The 18,187-nt window shown below is 40.3% G+C and overlaps 2 protein-coding genes across 2 annotated transcripts; one reads left to right on the top strand and one right to left on the bottom strand.

The window, feature by feature from the left end:
• Positions 1 to 350: 350 nt before the first annotated feature.
• On the top strand, positions 351 to 7,096 carry cd40 (CD40 molecule, TNF receptor superfamily member 5). The gene is made up of 9 exons (XM_061058021.1): positions 351 to 490; positions 1,080 to 1,161; positions 2,842 to 2,970; positions 3,075 to 3,221; positions 3,339 to 3,432; positions 4,384 to 4,442; positions 5,481 to 5,564; positions 5,667 to 5,704; positions 6,096 to 7,096. The coding sequence occupies exons 1-9, from the start codon at positions 440 to 442 to the stop codon at positions 6,336 to 6,338; spliced, it is 927 nt and encodes a 308-aa protein (XP_060914004.1). The 5' UTR covers positions 351 to 439; the 3' UTR covers positions 6,339 to 7,096.
• A 1,425-nt stretch (positions 7,097 to 8,521) lies between these two features.
• irx7 (iroquois homeobox 7) lies at positions 8,522 to 10,112 on the bottom strand. Its single transcript, XM_061057128.1, has 2 exons — positions 9,856 to 10,112; positions 8,522 to 9,544 (listed from the first exon to the last, which is right to left on the bottom strand). The coding sequence occupies exons 1-2, from the start codon at positions 10,063 to 10,065 to the stop codon at positions 8,771 to 8,773; spliced, it is 984 nt and encodes a 327-aa protein (XP_060913111.1). The 5' UTR covers positions 10,066 to 10,112; the 3' UTR covers positions 8,522 to 8,770.
• Between the last annotated feature and the right edge of the window lie 8,075 nt (positions 10,113 to 18,187).

Below are 18,187 nucleotides of genomic sequence, written 5' to 3'. Positions count from 1 at the left end.
ATAATGTGTAATGTGTTTTTTTTTCCACTTAAATGTGATGCTCTGTTATGTTTTTCATGTTTCTAACCTTAATAACCATTTTCTCTTAAACTTTTCAATGTGACATTACAATAATCCTCCAGATTATTAAAGTTTAAAATGTAATTTTAGATACAATACTTTCGTTTTTTTTGCGATGTTTCTACTTTAATTCAAGTAAAAGCTCTGAATACTCCAAAACCCGAGTTGAACATGAGTGCTGGATATTTTAGGAACCATGCAGAGACACGGTTCAGAAATTAATTTACAGGAAATGGTCAAGAGCAGAATAAAAAAGTCGTTGTTGGAAACCCCCCCTCGTAGCTCCGCCTCCCTCAGTGTGCAGCTGCAGTGAAGAAGCAGCGCAGAGATCAGATCAGTCAAAACAAACTGAGTGTGTAGACGCGCACGCAGACTCACAATGAAGGGACTACAAACGAAGATGCAGCTTTTACTCATTTGCGCTTTTATGGTGAGTAAGATCATATATCATATATATCCTACATTTTGTGATGAAATCGGATTCGTTTAGTGGGATGGGCGTTGCATTGAGCTGGTGGTTAAATCGCTGTTTTAACACTAATGCACCGATTAGTTTCTCTGTATTTTCTAATTTGATTTTCTTGTATTATTTAATCATGTAATTGCTCCAGAGTACGTTTATATTCGGTATTCTATGTTATTGAGAGATAGGCCCTATGACTCATCTTTACAAATGTACTTTCACTTTCGTTTTGACTTTGTAAAAAAGAAAAAGCACATGACTGTGACAGATCCTGAAAAGAATGAAGTTAAGAGCAAAACAAAAAGTCAGAGAGAGACTGAATTATAATCCACCACCAAATGCAAATAACAAGTCAGAGAAATACAGAATCTAATGCACCAGCTTGGTTTTTTCAGAGTTAAGTTCTTGTTGAATGTTTGGGACTTTCCGTCACACCCCTTACTGCACCAACAGTTTCAACGACAGAGAAACCAAACCCCTCAACCACAGCTACTACTGAGGGGACAAACCTACATCTCTTTTAATATATCACACTGTTGTTGTTGGTTTTTTGCAGGTGATTACCGCTGGTCAGCCTCAATGTAACCCAAAAAATCAGTACGAGAAGAATGGACAGTGCTGCAAGATGTGTGGTCCAGGTATGAAAACACCTCTGCTGGCTTTGTTGCATTGTTTAAAAAGAACCAGATACAACTTTGAAACAAGGCATATAGATGGATAGATCACCATCAATACATGTACAAAACTACTTTACTTTGACTCTCTGTTAGTTTCCATCTTTTCCACCATCTCTTTCTCCAATCCATAATGTCCACAACACTTTAAAGGAATAGTTCAAAGATCAATACCTCTCATATTGTTTATCTATCTGTCAAATATGAAGCTACATCTGATAAAGCTGAGTTTTAAAAAAATCCTCAAATTCTAAAACTCCAGCCTCTTAAAGGAGATCATTTATACTTCTCACTTAGCTTTAGGTTTTATACTTTTAGTAAACAAACAAGACAATTTAAACATACACATGTAAATATGAATAGATGAAGACTGAGTGACATCATCCATCTGTTACTGCAGGGGGCTTTGTAGTCCCATTGGTGGCTGGAAATGCTGTCTCAACCTAACTTTCAGTCAACCTAACGACGGGCTGACAGCTGGAGCTGAGGCGGGTTTTTAAGCCTCTTGACAAACTGTTACATCGCGCCCGCCTGTCAATCAGATCAGCGACGCCCCTTATTGTGAATAACTCTTATCTTTCATAAAATCAAAACGGATGAGTTATTTAAAAAAAATCCATCCCTCCTACAGCGTACACTGATAGAGACATGAGCTAATCAGACCTATCTCGTTTTTGAACCGGGCTGTAAACATATTAAGTTCTGTCGTAAAAACAGTTTTTTTGAATGGGTGTGTATGTGACTTCTGGTGCTTCTGCAGCCAGCCTCTAGTGGACACTTAACGAACTGCAGAATTTTACACTTAAGCGTTGGCTTCATTTTTCAAGACCAGAGTTTGCCGCTTGGTTTTTAACCTGCAACCTTTGGGTATGGAAAGTTCATATGGGTCCTTTTGCCGTTAGGTTTTGGCATTAAATTGAATACTTTAATTGAAAAGTTTATCTTGCCATTCACTGCACATAATGCCTTAATTCCCGGTGTATTTAACTTCACCATTCATATTGTACTTAATATCCCCTATTTTGATTTATATTTATCTAATCTATTCTGTTTAAATTTGCATTTTGTATGACTTCTTTACTTGTCTGTGCTGCTGCAACGCCCGAATTTCCCCTCTGGGGATCAATAAAGTATCATCCTATCCTATCCTAATACAAGAGTTTATTAGTACTTAATCTGTAATGAAAATGATATTTGGGCAGTGCTACAACCAAGAGATGGTGAGCTTAGTCACGTCTTCTTTCCAAAAAACATTCCTGTTCACAACCTCAATTTGAAATAGAGAACCTTTTTTTTTTCTTTAAATCTTTGTATTGATAAAATAAATGAGAGTAAGTGGAATTAGAGCTGCTGTTAAATGCATTTTCTCAACTAACTAACCCAGACTTGCTGTTTTCCCATTTTTCCAGAATTAATGCTAAGCTAGGCTAACTAACTCCTTGATGTAGCTTTTTATTTAACAGACAGGTGTCAGAGTGGTGTCATCTAACTCTTGGAAGAAAGCAAAAACTTACATATTACCCAGAAGTCAAACTAGTCCTTAAAGGCACAGGACCCTATTTACTACATACAGAAAAAACATCATAATTGTGCTTTTTTTTTTTTTTTTTTTTTACATTAAGCAACACTTTTTTTTTTTTACAGGAACCAGAATGTCCTCGATTGGTACTGGTACTTGTGATGAACCTCAGTGTGTCGACTGCGGGGAAAATGAATATCAGGACGAATACACAATTGAACATAAATGTCAACGTCAACCGTTCTGTGACCCAAGTAAGATCTCGTGAGAAATCAAACAAATCAATTCCTGTATGTCACATTGTTATACCTCTGTTTAAGGTAGCATGGCCTATAACTCGTGTGTATTCTTCTTCCAGATAAAAACTTTAAGCACATCGTCCACGAGAACAAGAAGAAAAAAACCATCTGTATGTGTGAACAGGGATTTCACTGCTCCAGTAAAGAATGCATCACCTGTGTGCCGCACACCGTCTGTCTACCAGGAGAAGAGGCCAAACTTAACGGTGTGACTTGACTTTTTTTTTTATACAGTACATCCTTTGATTTGAACCTTCATATCTCAGTATTACCAATCTTGTTTTTTTCAATGTGTTCAATCTTTTTTTGGTCTATTTTTTTAGGGAGTCATGCACATGACACCGTGTGTGAAACATGCCCTGTTGGCACATTTTCCAGTGAGAGTTCGTGGGACAGTGTCTGCCAGAAATGGACAGAGTAAGTAAAACATTTACATCACACAGAAATGGCAGCACGTTGTAAACAGACCAAAAAATCCCCCCAGTTTTCTGTTCTAATATCTGGTGTGTGTGCTTCAGCAGACACACTTTTATTGAAGAACTACCACTCTTTCTTCAAAGCTGCTACATGTATATAACATCTGAGTTTATGGTTTTGTTTTGGCATGGGTTCTCTTAAGCCTATCTTTTAGGGTTAGGTTCATAAGTCACCTTTAAAATAAATGGTCTGAACACAGGATTATTTGGGGTCTTACTATCTTAGTATCTTACTCAAATGTCTTTTTAGTTTCTTTAAAGCTTCTGTGAGGAACTTTCGATTTGTGTCGATGTTGTGATACTACACAGCAGTACCTTTTCCTCTTGTTACTGATGTTGTCTTGTACTGTAATGTGTGTGTGGTGTTTTGTGCCAAATAATCTCATCATTCATAACCAGCTAAAAACCTCCTCACAGGAGGTTGTTAATGATTGATCAAAAGGAATTCATGTATGCTAGTGTTGCCCTCTGAAGGGTTTTGTGGCAGAAAAAGTTAAAGAATAACTCATGTGGGGACATCTGACTCGCTTTGTAAAAACAGATTTCAAACAATGATGGAAGATTTACAAATGACAGGGCAGCTCGTTCTCTTGATCACCATTTTCAATACAAAAAATAAATACATATTTTTGAAAGAGTTGTGTTCTTAAACCTCCAGAGAGGCTTGGAGAAAACTTTTCCAGAATCTTGAAACTCTTTTTGAGGTCCAAAGAAGCCAAAAATCTAACTAATTCGTCTTCTTTTATTGCAATTTTTTTTGTATGGCTGCTTTTTTTTTCTTCCTTCTTTTTTTTTTGTTGTTGGACATTTCAGAGAAAAATTCAGAACTCCCTGAATTTGAATCTTTTGATTGTGACTCAACGTGTTGATTGATTTATTGATTGACTTGCAGGTGTGAGAGCCACTACCGCATCAAAGAAGCTGGAACGGCCAAGTCTGACAACATCTGTGGTAAGTTGTGTGTAGGCGGAGAAAAATGTAAAAGTTTCTCACTTCACGCTCTTCCTTCCTCTGCAGCTGTGTGGTTAAGAGTATCGCGCTCAAAACGAAAGTGTGTAGGAGAAGAGGTAACATCACATAAATCAGTTTTGGTCTGCGGTTTTTTACGAGGTAAAACCTACACACTGTTTACACTACATCTGTGTGTGGACTACACCTTCTACATCCTCTTACTTCTTCCTTAAATACAAACGTGTGGCAGATAATGAACGTTTGTTTTCTTCACAAACCTGTTTCCTGTTGTGGGAACATTTGAGATGCAAACTTGTTTCTCAAGAGATCTAACCGTCCCGTAAGGCTCGCTACGCACTTTTTTCAAATCTCAACTGGTTTTTAAAAACATGGGAGACCACAGACTTACAGTGAGGACAGTTTCAAACGTTTTTTTTTATATTATAATCATCCAAACGCCAGCCCATGAGCCCACACGGCTGCTATTTGTGGTAACAATTCCACAGACCTGAAATCTCACAGAAACCCGCGTGATCAAACGTGACTTCAGAAGAAAATTGTTAATTGCTTAGCACCAATACACCAAGTCAGATTCCTTGTATGTGGAAATGTACTTGGCAATAAACCCAGATTCTGATTCTGATTCTGAAAACAAATATGGAGGACGATGGACGTCATCGGTTGAATTAGACATCAGAAAGGCTCTCGTGCTGTTACCATAATTCAACAAGTTGGTCTTCTTTTCCAGTCTTCTTCTTGGCCCAGTACACAGATGTCTTTATGTTAGCTTCAATGTTTGTGAGCTGTTAAACTACTAAGTAAAGTGATGACGCTTACCGATCTGCTCGCTCTAATTGGTTAGTATTCTGTTGAAGGCAGTCGGCTCTGGAATTGTAAATATCAACCATGTTTGGTAGGCAGATCAGGCCCTAAATCAGGCCTTAAATCCTCCCTAACACTGCAGAGGGTGAAGTTGGATGTAAGACACTGTAAGGAACAATGTGTGCTTAATGGATTCATTTCTCTCTTCCCTTGCAGAGAAAGACTCACGCTTGTATGGAATTGGGATTGCGATTGGGATTTTGATCTTCATTGTGCTGATTGGATTTGTGTGTTATAAAGGTAAGCTTCGGTTTGAATGCTCTCTCTTACATTCACTTTAATGATTCCAAGTTTCATGAATCCCCCTTCATGTCCTTCATGCTCTCCGTATTTTCTCTTCAGTTTTGGTGAAACGAGGAGAAGCAGAAGGAAAGTTCAAGGTAAATATGATACTACAGTCTCTCAAAATGGACAACACACATGTACATATATGTTACCAGAAGCAGGTTGTAGAGTCGTCTTCCCACTCCATTAACTATTTCATGTTTTAGTCGACACCTGTTTCGCTTAACCTCGTTTAATTAGGGCCATTGAAACGCTGTGCTTAACGCAAAACAAGCTCGGATGTAGCTAAATGTTTAGAGCCAGGATTGTTCTTAAACCCTGTACCTGACACATGAAACCAGGTTTGGGGGTTTTGTGGGTATTTGCCAAGTGAATAAACACACTGAAATTAAAATCTCTTGCCCTGAATGTTTAAAAAAATAACCCACTTTCTTCCACTCAAATCTAATCCTCTTTGTTTCTTCATTTTTAATGATTCTCTTGTAGAGCTGTTTCGAACCATGTTGGGGCAATCATGAGCCGCTGAGAGAAGTGAAAAAAATAGCAAACCCAACTGAGGAGGAGTCCATGCTGCAGGAAGAGTGTATCATAAGCACACCGGAGGAGAACGAGGACGACCAAAGCCTGGAAGTGTCGTCAGATGTCGGGTTCACCGTCAACGGCCAGCGTGTCCAACAGGACTCCAAAACGGAGCATGTGTCCCAAGAGGAATCACAAATATCTATATGAACGGACTGAAAACTTCTCTCACCAAGGTCTCAGCTGTGATGAACTGTAGCTTTTTGCCTCATGTTTCACTTGTTTATAATGCCCCCCTTGAGTGTTGTAAATATAAATCTGTTGTGATGATTGTGTAGTGTTAGAATATTTAAACAAGCGGCATGAAACACTAAATGAATAGACTGCATTGCTTTTGGTAAAGCATTTTAAAGTTTTAAATTAACTCTTCAATGTGTTAGAAATTGCTTTTTATGAAGCTGTGACTGTGCCTCTTTATCTATTTTGTTTACTTGACATTCCTTCATTTGATAAAATGTGCAGCTTGTGTTCAGAAACTACACAAACATTATATTTTGGACAGATATGGAAGAAGAAAAGTTATTTTAGGGGTATTCCTCTATAGTTTGTAAGACTGGCTGGATATTAGGATTGTAAATACACTGGGATTGCTGTTTATTTTATGTGGCAAACAAACTGGGGATACGTTTGTATATTTGTTGTAAATATACAAACGTATCCCAAGTGGACTGTAAATAATTGTGAACTTTTGTTGGAAAAAATCTGTAAACTAATAGAAGAAATGTAACATAGGGGTATGTACGTTTTTACTTCTTCCTACTCCTTTTGGGACAGTGTTACTTTTGTCTTTTTATTTTGTTTATCTTATTTAAATTTTTTGTTTCGAAATAAAAGCATTCATTCAGATTCTCCAGCGTGGAAACAGCTTGTAAAGAACGCATTAAAATGTGTGAAACTTGACCTTTAAACTGAGAGAGTTATCATTTTATTCAGTTTGTCGTATTTTTTGTACTTGACATTTTTTAAAGTCGTGAATTGGGACCTCACTGCCTCAAACAAATGTGATACAACAGTTCCCATAATGCTTTGCGGGACATAAACAGGAAGTAGTGTGAGCTGCAACTTAAATCGGGTTTTAATGTATTAGCCTTTTGTTTTATAAGATAGCAGTATTAATAGCATGCCGAATTAACAACAAAAACTTCCCGTTTGCGTTGAAACCATAGCTGTAGGGCTAAATGTCACAAAAATCCTTCAAGATTAAAAACAAATTAAAAACGTGTCAATTTTAAGGCGAGTTTGGTATGCGCGTGTTGCGTCTATGATTTAAACCGGGTTTTAAGGACATGTATGTATTGGACAAAGAAGATATATGCCTATTCCCGGAAAGGGTAAGTCAAAAGGAGTCTGAAAATGTGAGTGTTATCTTTAAATGTGTTGATTTGACCCCAAAAAAAGCATCAGATGAGCTACCTTTCCTCGTTATGTGCACCTGTTGACTCAATCAGGCTGCAGTTACACCTGGATCCCTCAAGAGGGCGCTAGAGGCTCACTATACGCTTGTGAACGCTCAGATAATCAGAAAGTGTTATATTGGAATTATAAAATGTAAAAAATGATGTCAATAAGAAATATTGTAAAGGTAGAAGAGATAACGCTTAACATTTTGAAGCTTTGTTACTTGACATTCTTTTGTATTCATGTGTTTGCTTGGAGAAAAAAATGTGCTCAGATAAGAGCTAATCTCCTCTCTGTGTGTTCCTGTTTGTAGGGATTTGCATGGAGAGGTGAAGCCCGAAGACAAGGCATCGACAGCTCCCAGGGGCCTTCTCATTATCCCCGGATTAATGGAGGTACAGCCCTTTGTACTGTGTGTAGAGTGTTTGATAGCGAGGGATCCCCTCAGCAACATCTTTAAACATTACCAACACATTAACAGAACCATTGGCTCTGCTGCTGCTGCTGCTGCTGAGTCATCCAGAGTTACATTTTTAGACTTTTTTTTCCTGAGAATAAAATGGCTGAAATTAACACCTCTCCAACATCCATTTTCACTTTGAAGATAAATCCACAAAGAGGTCTAAAAGTTAAATTTAATTGGCAGGGATTATCACCCTGCAGAAAACAGTTTCGTTGACTTAATTGGCCATGTGTTTGAAATGCAAACTAAGCCAAAAACTTTCTTTGTTATTCTCATTTTGGAGTATTTTTGGTTCATATTGAAGAATATCCCCTTTTACGCACGACCTTCTTAACATAAACATTGCATTATAACTTTCAAAAATGTGCAGAAGGACATGACGTTGCATGGTTTCTTTCTAAATTGTTACCGCCTGAATGTATTATTATTGTGTTAAAACTTAAAAGTCACAGACCAAGTACACACATCAGGATCTCGCTCGAAGCCGAACTTTATTTAAGCAAAAATATTTCTTCACGATTAGACAAAAGGAAACATAATTTACAGTTTTGGCCATGGAAAAATACATCTACATTTATTTACAATAACACGTTTTAGTCTTTGGTCCCAGAACATTTCACTGCAAACTTCAGGAGGTAAAAGTTTCCTGAGGTTTGATAGTTTAAAGTGCAAAAAAAAGATGTGGTTAAAAGTCTCTTCATTTGAGTCCAAACACACGAGCTCAGATGAGTTCACGAGTGTGTGCGTATGTGGGGACAAACAGGCCGTTCCTTGAAGCCCACTCTGCCCAAAGTTTCCCGGCCGGATGGTAAATACTGTCCACGGGTTTCTTCACAGTGTCCGAGGTGGCGGTTTCTGCCAAAGACCAGATTTTTGGTTTCTGGTTCACAATGTTGTCTTTACTTTCCAAAACGGAAGGTGTGTGTTCCGAGTTTTCAACTTTCTTGACAAGTGCGAGATTTCTGTCCTGGTGCTCGCTGCCTGGCTGCTGCTGCTGCTGCATCTCCAAACGCTCCTCCACAGCTGCTGCGCTCCCCACCTGCTCCTGCGTGTCTGCGCGCTCAGCTTGCGCTTCTTCTTCGTCGTCTTCCTGGTCATCCAGGTGACATTTCTGCAGCGAGCTGTCCTCATCCTCACTCTCCCCCTCCTGCTCCTCGTCATCCTCCTCCTCGTCCGACTTCCCCTTGGACGCCCAGCTGACCCGGTTCTCCTTCTTCAGGCGCCGCCTCGCGTTGGCGAACCAGGTGGAGACCTGCGTCAGGCTCATCTTGGTGATGATCGCGAGCATGATTTTCTCGCCCTTGGTCGGATACGGGTTCTTCAGGTGCTCGTTCAGCCAGGCCTTAAGCGCCCCGGTGCTCTCCCGGGTGGCCACCTTGGCGACCCTCCCTGGATCCTCCGCTGCTCCCGGGCGGTACGGCGAGTAGAAAGCTCCCCCACGAGCCAGGAGCGCGTGGTGGTAGGGAGATGCGGCCTTCAGGTCGAAACCGTTATTCTGGAAGAGCGAGAAAAGAACCGTTAAAGTGAGGAATTACGCACGGAGTTAAATAGTGTGTAAAACTAGGAGTGATATATTTAGAAACGGAAATAAACAATTTCTCACGTGCTCATTAATTATTTAAAGCTTTTTGAATGTCATACAGTCAGAACAACTCGGTATGCCAGTATAAAGTAAGATGCTGAAGCTTTTCAGTTGTTTGAGGTTATTGAACGTCAGATTTTACGCACATCGTTGTTTAAAATAGTTCCTATCAAAGGAGCATGGCGCATTGTATGACAGTTGTAGTTCGAGCATTATGAACTCACCATGTGTGTGAGGTGCCTGTGGTGTGGATAGGGGATAAAGTTGTATCCTTGTAGTCCTGAGTACGTTAAAGGAACTCCTGCAGCCATCGCCGCCAGCTGCTGCTGCTGCACGCCCGGCGGGCAGCCCAGCACCGGGATCTGATATCCAGCCGGCATGTTGATGCTCCTCTCCAAGAAGAAGTTTCCAAATCCAGTTTGTGAAGCGGGCATCTTTCCTGTGTCCCAGCTATTCGGGGTTGAGTGACGATCCTGCCTCCTGCATCTATTTATACACACCCGGGCTGCCAGCGTGTGTGTGTGCAGGGGGAGGGGGGGGGGGGGGGGGGGGGAGAGGGGAGAGGGGGGAGGTCCCTGTGGTATTGACTGACAGCTACGTTCAAAAGACCTGCAGCTTTCACTGGCAGTAAATCCCATCAAAGAAGCCCTCCGCTGTTCCTTTTAGCGTTTTGGTGGAGAGGCTGAATAAATGCTGCTTATCGCGACACAGTTTTCTGCAGAGAGCTGAGGAACTATGTAAATGTAGTTCTTTTTCTATGGAGAACTGGATGTAGACTCCATAAAGTAACCCCCTAAAAATACCTCACATTTACTCTAAAACACATGTATTTTTTAAGTGTTCTTCACGTTGTTTATACATCTAACAGAGACATATCAGCAGAAAAACAAAATAAAGAATCACAGTGATTTATCCTACAATGATAAGAAAACAAACTGCATAGATAAAATCATTGCAGTTGACTTTTATCTTCATCTTTCATTTTTCTTATTAGCACAAAAAAACTCCTTTAAGAGTTTTACAGCTTTTCACATTCAGAAAAACTTTTTGTTGTGTTCATTCCCTCCATTTGCATGTTTTAAACCCTTTTTTAAAAATTATTATGTGCGTATTTTAGTTTTCGCGACAAGGAAGCTTAACACCAGTTTAATGTAATTTTTATCACGACTCTTAACACTTCTCATGTCTGGCACTAATCGGCGGAGATCTTAGAAAACGAGCCGAATTCAGTTAACAACATCCTGCCAGTCAACACTGTCGCTCCTGACACTTCAGCACCTACACATCTGAACCTTTTTGTAGATTGAATTAAACGTCTCGGTGGCTTTAATTACGCTGATATTCAAATGGGGAACATTTTACGCACGCGTAAAAGTCCAAATATTTTTTTCCCCCACCGTTCTCCAAAACAAACTTCATGCAGTTTGTTTTCCTTGAATAAATTCAGAAATTAAATCAAAATGTTTAACACTTGTCTTTCAGCCTGAAAAGCCCCCAGAGCCATAAATCTTTTTATTTGTTAATTTATTGAGTGAACCACAACAAACTGCCCTCTTACATGTCGGATGGTTTTGTTTTGGGTGAAGCGCAGCGTTTCAATGGCCCTAATTAAACGAGGTTAAGCGAAACAGGTGTTGACTAATGTATATGATAATTGTGAGATAACAGATGCTAATGTGTGCGCTGTGTGTGTGTGTGTGTGTGTGTGTGTGTGTGTGTGTGTGTGTGTGTGTGTGTGTGTGTGTGTGTGTGTGTGGAGGGGGGATGTTAGAGATAAGAGGAGAAGATTACACTTCTTATTCCATTGCCCCCCCTTCAAAAGAGAAATAGTTAAGCTCAGTGTTTGAGTTCAAAGGAGCAGCACACCTCTCTTATCTCACATCTTTTTCATTATTATATTAACAGCATTAAGAGGTGAAACGCTGGATATACTTTTATTCACTTCTAACATTAGGAACAGTAAATCAGTCTGTAGGGAAGGTTCAATATATTTCATCTGCCACTTTTTGTTTTTTAGACAAGTTCTGTTTTAGTGTCAGTTTTCTTTTTTTTTCTTCTTTGCCAGAATCCAAAATTAAAATCCAGATATTAAACTTTAAAAGTTCTTTTAACTCCAAAACTCTTCTCAGTTGAACCTCAATCAGAATTTGTCTTTGTTAGTTTGCATTTGATTTGAGCTTCTGTAAACTCTCATCTTTAAAGCTGCTACAGTCAGACCTGTTTTACATCACCGATGTGTCTGCAGCCTTTCTAATATAAAATAGTTATTTACATAATTCAAGTGAACGCATGCATGCTGAAAATCTAATAACTCAAAATGAAATCTACTTTATTCAGATTACCATGGCAACACGTTAGTCCAATATGCACGCTCACACATGTTTCTGAAATGTAACTGAGTTCTCTAAAGGAAATTACAAGTGGATAGATCCAACTTTATAAACTCTGTAAGAGCAACCGTGCTTTAATTATGTGAATATAGTCCATGTATAGTTTCTCTAAGCATCATTTACAGGAGTGTCAGACTCTGTGAAGGTGTTTGTGTTCAAACGAGGGATCACCTGTAAATAAAGGATTTTTACTGCAGCCATTAAAATAATAATAGATGAAGTTGATTGCAGTGATTTTTCACTCTTTGAAGAATCCCAACATCCTCACAGTCTTTAGTTGATATGTTTTGTTTTTTTGCAGCAGCAGCAGTACAAGTAATTTAATTTCTAATAACTTTTTTTACAGGATAATTTAATAACGATACAGTCGATGTGTCCTCTTTATGATGCTGTAAAGAATCTCTCCAACTTTAGGAGGCAAAATGAGTTCAAAGGTTTTACAAATATTCAGATGATTATTATTTTACCTTTTTATTTCATTGAAGAAATTGATTTTAATTAAACAGATTTAGTTTTTTTTTAAAGGAGGTGTTCACACATCCAACGACCTCATAAAGTAGGTGCGTAGGGCGACAAACGAACACTTGAAAAGAAAGAAATGCTGCACACTACTCTTGCTAAGTTTCACCAATTTATTAGAAGAATCACAACACTTCAGTCCCTCTGAACCTCTCGACTGAAACGTTGTGATTTTTCTAATAAATTGGTGAAACTTAGCAAGAGTAGTGTGCAGCATTTATTTTTCTTTTCAAGTAATGATTGAACAGATGAGGGAAGATCCAAAGTAGATTTACTCAAGAACAATATTAAGATACTTTAAAATGAGCTTTAAACATCTGTGTCTTAATTCTTCATTTATTTATCAGATTAATTTCTTTAAGGATGAATGTTTGACATCTAACATGTGATCATTAAATGATGTTGTTGATTCAAATATCTAAAGAAGTTAATATCAGCTCATCACCGTCTGTTCCCCACACGTATATATATTATAGATGATGATCTTATTCATGTTGTTTTAATGCTGACTCTCGTTCTCCTGCTACATCAGGACTTTGAGCTCTGATGTCACCGTGCTGCTGATTCTTCTCTACTTTCACTTTGTTAAATCTTAAATGTAGGGGCCTTCAATTGTAATACATTATTACTACAAGGTGGCATTGATACTTTAATTCAAGTGTGTGTGTGTGTGTGTGTGTGTATGTGTGTGTGTGTGTGTGTGGGGGGGGGGGGGGGTCTGAATGCTTCTTCCACCACAGTAACGGAGCAGTCTGTTCTCCTTTCATATGCAGATTTTACTTCTTTCCTACAACAAAACCACTTCAGCCTCCGAACAGTCCCGTGGCCCTGAAACTCTGAGTTTTAAAGTCAACGGGCTCAGAAACACACCGAGTGTACTTTAGGCAATGATCTCCTCGTAAAGGTTTGGATCACTGATGATGACGCAATGGAGAAACACGTAATGTCCCGTACAACATACACACACGACGTCTGTGTGGGTTTGAAAAATATCCTGAATGCAGAGTAAATGTCATTCAGTATGGATTTCTGGATACAAATACATTCCAGGTATTCTCGTAATCGATTAATCACATTTTATTGACGAAAAAGTCAAATTTATATAGTTAATATTAGTAACTTTTTTGGTTTTGGGGGGCACTGATTTACATTTTTACAAATGTTCTGACATTTTCTAAACTGAACAACTGAGATATAATCAACCAACAAATAATTGTAGTTTAAAATGTAGTTTCAGCCCTAATCAGACATTTTCCATGGGATTCCCAAGGAATCATTTTTGACTGAAGCTAAGATGATAAATGAATCCTTAATTAACAAAATTATGTTGCACATTTTGAGTGAAGAAAAAGTTCAAATTTCCAAATGACGAAAAACAAAAAGGTGTCGTACAAAGCGAATATAGATTTTTTTTTTCTTTTGTTTGTCATTAATGATTAAAACTAAATAGCATTTGTGTTTGGAGTTTAGTAGAGCGCGACCGAGGTGACCGAGGTGACGCACGTTCAGGCGCAGTAACGTTCCAGTTGAGTGACCATCTGGTCTTCATTATATATCGTTTTTTTCATCTATCTCTAAAGATCGAACATAGATCAGAGAAAAATATCGGCCGATTTATCAGATTTTGTCTCTTCTTAATATCGGTGTCGGCCCCCAAAAATTCCATATCGGTCGGACCCTAGACTTCAGGTCAAATTCAAGATATTTTAAAGACGTCATCTTTGGTTTTACAAAGTTGTGGTGGCCATTTTCCCACTCTTTCTTGACTGAAAGTTTAAAGAACCTTTAAAATAAAAACAAGCCCCTTTGTATTGAGCTTTCCTACGAGGTGTTTATAAGATTCTAGTTTAGAGGGTGGATCAGAGTGAGAGATACCTCTGAATAAGCTGCAGATTGAAAGTGTTGAAGCTGGGGGGGGGGGGGGGGGGGGAAGGAATTCTTCGGGGTGGGGTCCACAGAACCTAAAGCAAATTTGAAGAGGAGCAACAATGGGCTGAGCAGAGAGCAAAGAGAAGAAGAAGGCTTATGGCATCAGTGTCTACATCTCACAACACAAACAGCTCAGGGCCGCAAGCCTTTGTCCCCCCACGCAGATCTCCTTTTCATTCTCTTCCTCTCTCTGCAGCGCGCTCACAATGCAGGTGTTGGTCCCGCTCTGACAGGTCGGTCTGAGCTGTTTGCCGTTAGGATGTCGCTCGTTTACAGGAGAGAAAAAGTGACCAAATGGAAGAGGATTGTCCTCAGCACGCAGAGATACAGGACAAGATAGCAAAGAGGATGAAGTTATCTTCCATCTCTGATAACAGCCGAGTCATTCCTCTGTGGGGGAAACGATCCTTTATCTACAAATCCTCTGCATATTCCACATAATGCGCAGACAGTCAGGTTTAAAAAAAAAAAAAAAAAAAAAAAAAAAAAGGGGCCTGGTTTTGGGGTAAAAGTGCAGAATGACAGGGCACGCAGCTAATGAGCAGGTCAGGACAAAAGGTTTAGGTGTGACCTCAATTACAGACAATCCCCCTACCTGCAGGGCTAACAAAGGGACTAAACATGCAATTAGAATAGCTCATAGGTGTGAACAGGACAACAACAGCCTGCAGAGAATCCACAGTCTTCAACGCCTCCCGCTTGTTAGTTTATTTTTACTGCAGCAGATACCGAGGAGGGGAGAAAGTTTACTGAAGTTTATGCAGGGACTCTTACAGAGAAATCCAAACCAGAGGACGGGACGGGATATTTATTTAAAAGTGCAATCAAGTCTTTAAAGCGCTCGGACATTTTAGAAGCATACATGAAAAAGTTGAAAACGGGCTCTACGGTTTTAAAAAAAAGGATATTTAAAAAAAAGAAAAAAATCCAAAAACACAAGAAGGACGACCGTGGGGAGCTCTTTTGGTATTTTGAGAATAATTATGAAGCTTTTGTTTAAATCTGGCTTTTCATTTTTTTCTGTTTTTGCTGTTTTATTCATTTATTTATTTATTCAGGACACATTTCACACAGGGATCACATAGCCGGGGCTAATGGAGTTGAGTTCAACGTTTATGACGATGCAGATCACAAAGAGTCGATTGACCACAAACACATCGCGGCTTCCAACCAGAACCCTCAATGTTCCTCCTTAATGAGATTTTCCTGGGGGCCGCCTCACAAATGGAGAGATGTAAGCAGAGTGTGAATGTTATCAAGCTCTCCCACCTCTTTACTATCTGACCCCCTTCTTCCAGACCCCCCCGCCCCTCTCCCCACTCTTTGTCCTTTGTCATTACTCTTATCAGGACCACTCTATCATTCTTTCTAAACAGTCGTGGCGCTGAAACCGCTTGCAAATGTGAGTATGTCTTTGTCGAGGGGGCCGGCCGGGGGCCCGCCTCCCTGCTCCCTCCCCGGGTGCGGACTGATTGACGGCCCTCTGCTGGGTGAGTGACAGGCGGCGTTGGCAGGGCCGTGATGGGCTGGTGTGACAGCTGGTTGCTGGCGGCGGTGTTGTCCCTGTGTCGAGTGCTGCCGCCCCACAGGATCCGCTCGGTGGGAGAGCTCTGGTCCAGTTAGCCCAGCCCGGTCAGAGCAGATCCCCCACGGTGTGCTCAGTGTTGCAGAAGAGCTTGTTAACTCGCAGCACCCCGTTACTCTACACATCATGTGTGGCATGGAGCAATGTCATATACGTTTTTATTGTGTGTGTGTGTGTGTGTGTGTGTGTGTGTGTGTATTGAAGAGTCCTTACATGGATCCTCCACATTAAATGTTATTCCCCCTCCCCTTTTTTTAACACCATCAACTTTGTTTTCTTGCTACGTTCCCCTCCTCCGCCTTAAAGCTGCAGCAGCAAGACGATGAACCGACGGATGTTTTCATATCGGATTTATAGTTGAAGCCATTTCCCGCGTCGAGCTGCTCAGCATTAAGTGGTCCCACACGGCCCACGTACGGAGGCTTTAGTCCTCCAAGCAGGCGGCCCCGGTTAGAATCCAACCTGTCTCCTTCCCCGATCTCTGACTCTGTCCTATCTCTACAATAAAGACATAAAAAAGAAACCTTATTCAGGTACCAGCTACCATCATTTGTTATTATTGAATGACTTCTTCATTTTTTTTCTTTTTATTGAATTGATTGGCTCTCTACACTCTATGTCACACCGCTGTGATTTACTGACGTGTGTAAGGGTACGGGTTGGCTGTGGAAACACAAGCAAGATCAGGTTTTACCGTACCAAACAGTACCAAGCTGTACTGAACCAAACCGGGCCGCTTTGTGGAAACGCGGCTTTTGTCACCTCAAAGCTGCAGCTCAAAGAATTTAAAGAGTTCTGACACTCTGATGTGCTATCGCTGCAACCGCAAACTTGTGTTTTAGAGCAGCAAATAACTGATTTACGGTAATCTACGAGGTGTTTGCAGACAGTGTAACATAAAGACACGTGATCAAAGTGAACAGATTTAGGTTTTTTTCTTCATACTTTGGACTATCCCTCTTGTAAAATGTGTGCAGCATGCGAGGCCTCAGTTCAGAGCGGCGTTGCCACACATGGTGAGGTCTGCGGCTTTGAATAATAATGTTTATATTGTGAACGCACTGGAATGGGATCGCTGCAGCTCCTCTGTAACGTCAGATATAAACATGTTCAGGCGTTGAAGAGGAAGTTAAACATCTTTACTCGCTGCGTCTTTCCTTACACTCACATTTAGAGTTTTGAAAAGGCAGAGAGGATGTTTTTCCTTTGGCTCGGACCGCTGTTCTTTCTAAATGTAGCGGTAATTTAAGTAAGAGCAAAGTTAAATCCATCCATCCAATTTACCTTTATAACCTTGTTGTTTAAATATTTTAATCTTGGACATAGTTTCCCTCACATGGCACATTTAGAGCAACAAAAAGGGCCAAGCATGCTACTGTACGCTTTTTAAAGACCGCCCTGTTCTTCTCAGAATGACCGTTGCGACATGTACTAAGAGAAGCTCTAACTCGAGTTGATGCGTGTTTTTTTTTTTTATTATTTTCCGTCTTCAGCCTCACAGCGAGCAGCTAATGAGGTTATTGGGCATCTGTGACGTGACATCTACATTTTGGCCTATTTGTGAAACAATAGGTAACAAGGAAGCCGGGGACATTGGGCTCTGTGTTTTCCAACTCGAAATGACAAAGGCGAGCGGCCGCTGGTGGGAGGCTGTGCTCTCATGGAAATGAGCAACTGAACCAACAATGTAGCGCCTAATCTCTTCAGAGAGAGGAATCAGTTACACAGCAGTATGCACCCCTCAATGCTTTTCATTAGAGTCAGCGTGCTATTGAACCAGTCACTCCACCCCCCTGACTCGCACACAAACACACACCCACACACACACACACACAGCCCTCGTGTAGCCACAGGCCCTGCTCATACATGCACCAGATACAAGGTAGCCCCCCAACAACAGAAGGGTTGGGAATAAGTGGGGCAGAGGGTGGTATGGGGGTGCGAGGGCCTCAAAGCATTGGATTAGAGTTAATGTGCCCTCCCTGGGTTATAATCTCTTCAGAGGGGGACTTTGTTTGAGGGGCTTGAGGGCAGTAAGATAAGTATCTATTACAGAAACTCCCTCTTATCCCCCCCAACATCCTCGCTTCAAAAATGAAGCACAAAAACACTCGCCTCTGTTCCCCTCTGTGT

This window comes from Labrus mixtus, chromosome 15, assembly GCF_963584025.1.
Source record: "Labrus mixtus chromosome 15, fLabMix1.1, whole genome shotgun sequence".
In the NCBI taxonomy this organism is placed as follows: Eukaryota; Metazoa; Chordata; class Actinopteri; order Labriformes; family Labridae; genus Labrus; species Labrus mixtus.
The sequence above is the reverse complement of the archived record's forward strand: the minus strand, read 5'-3'. Positions and strand labels throughout refer to the sequence as shown.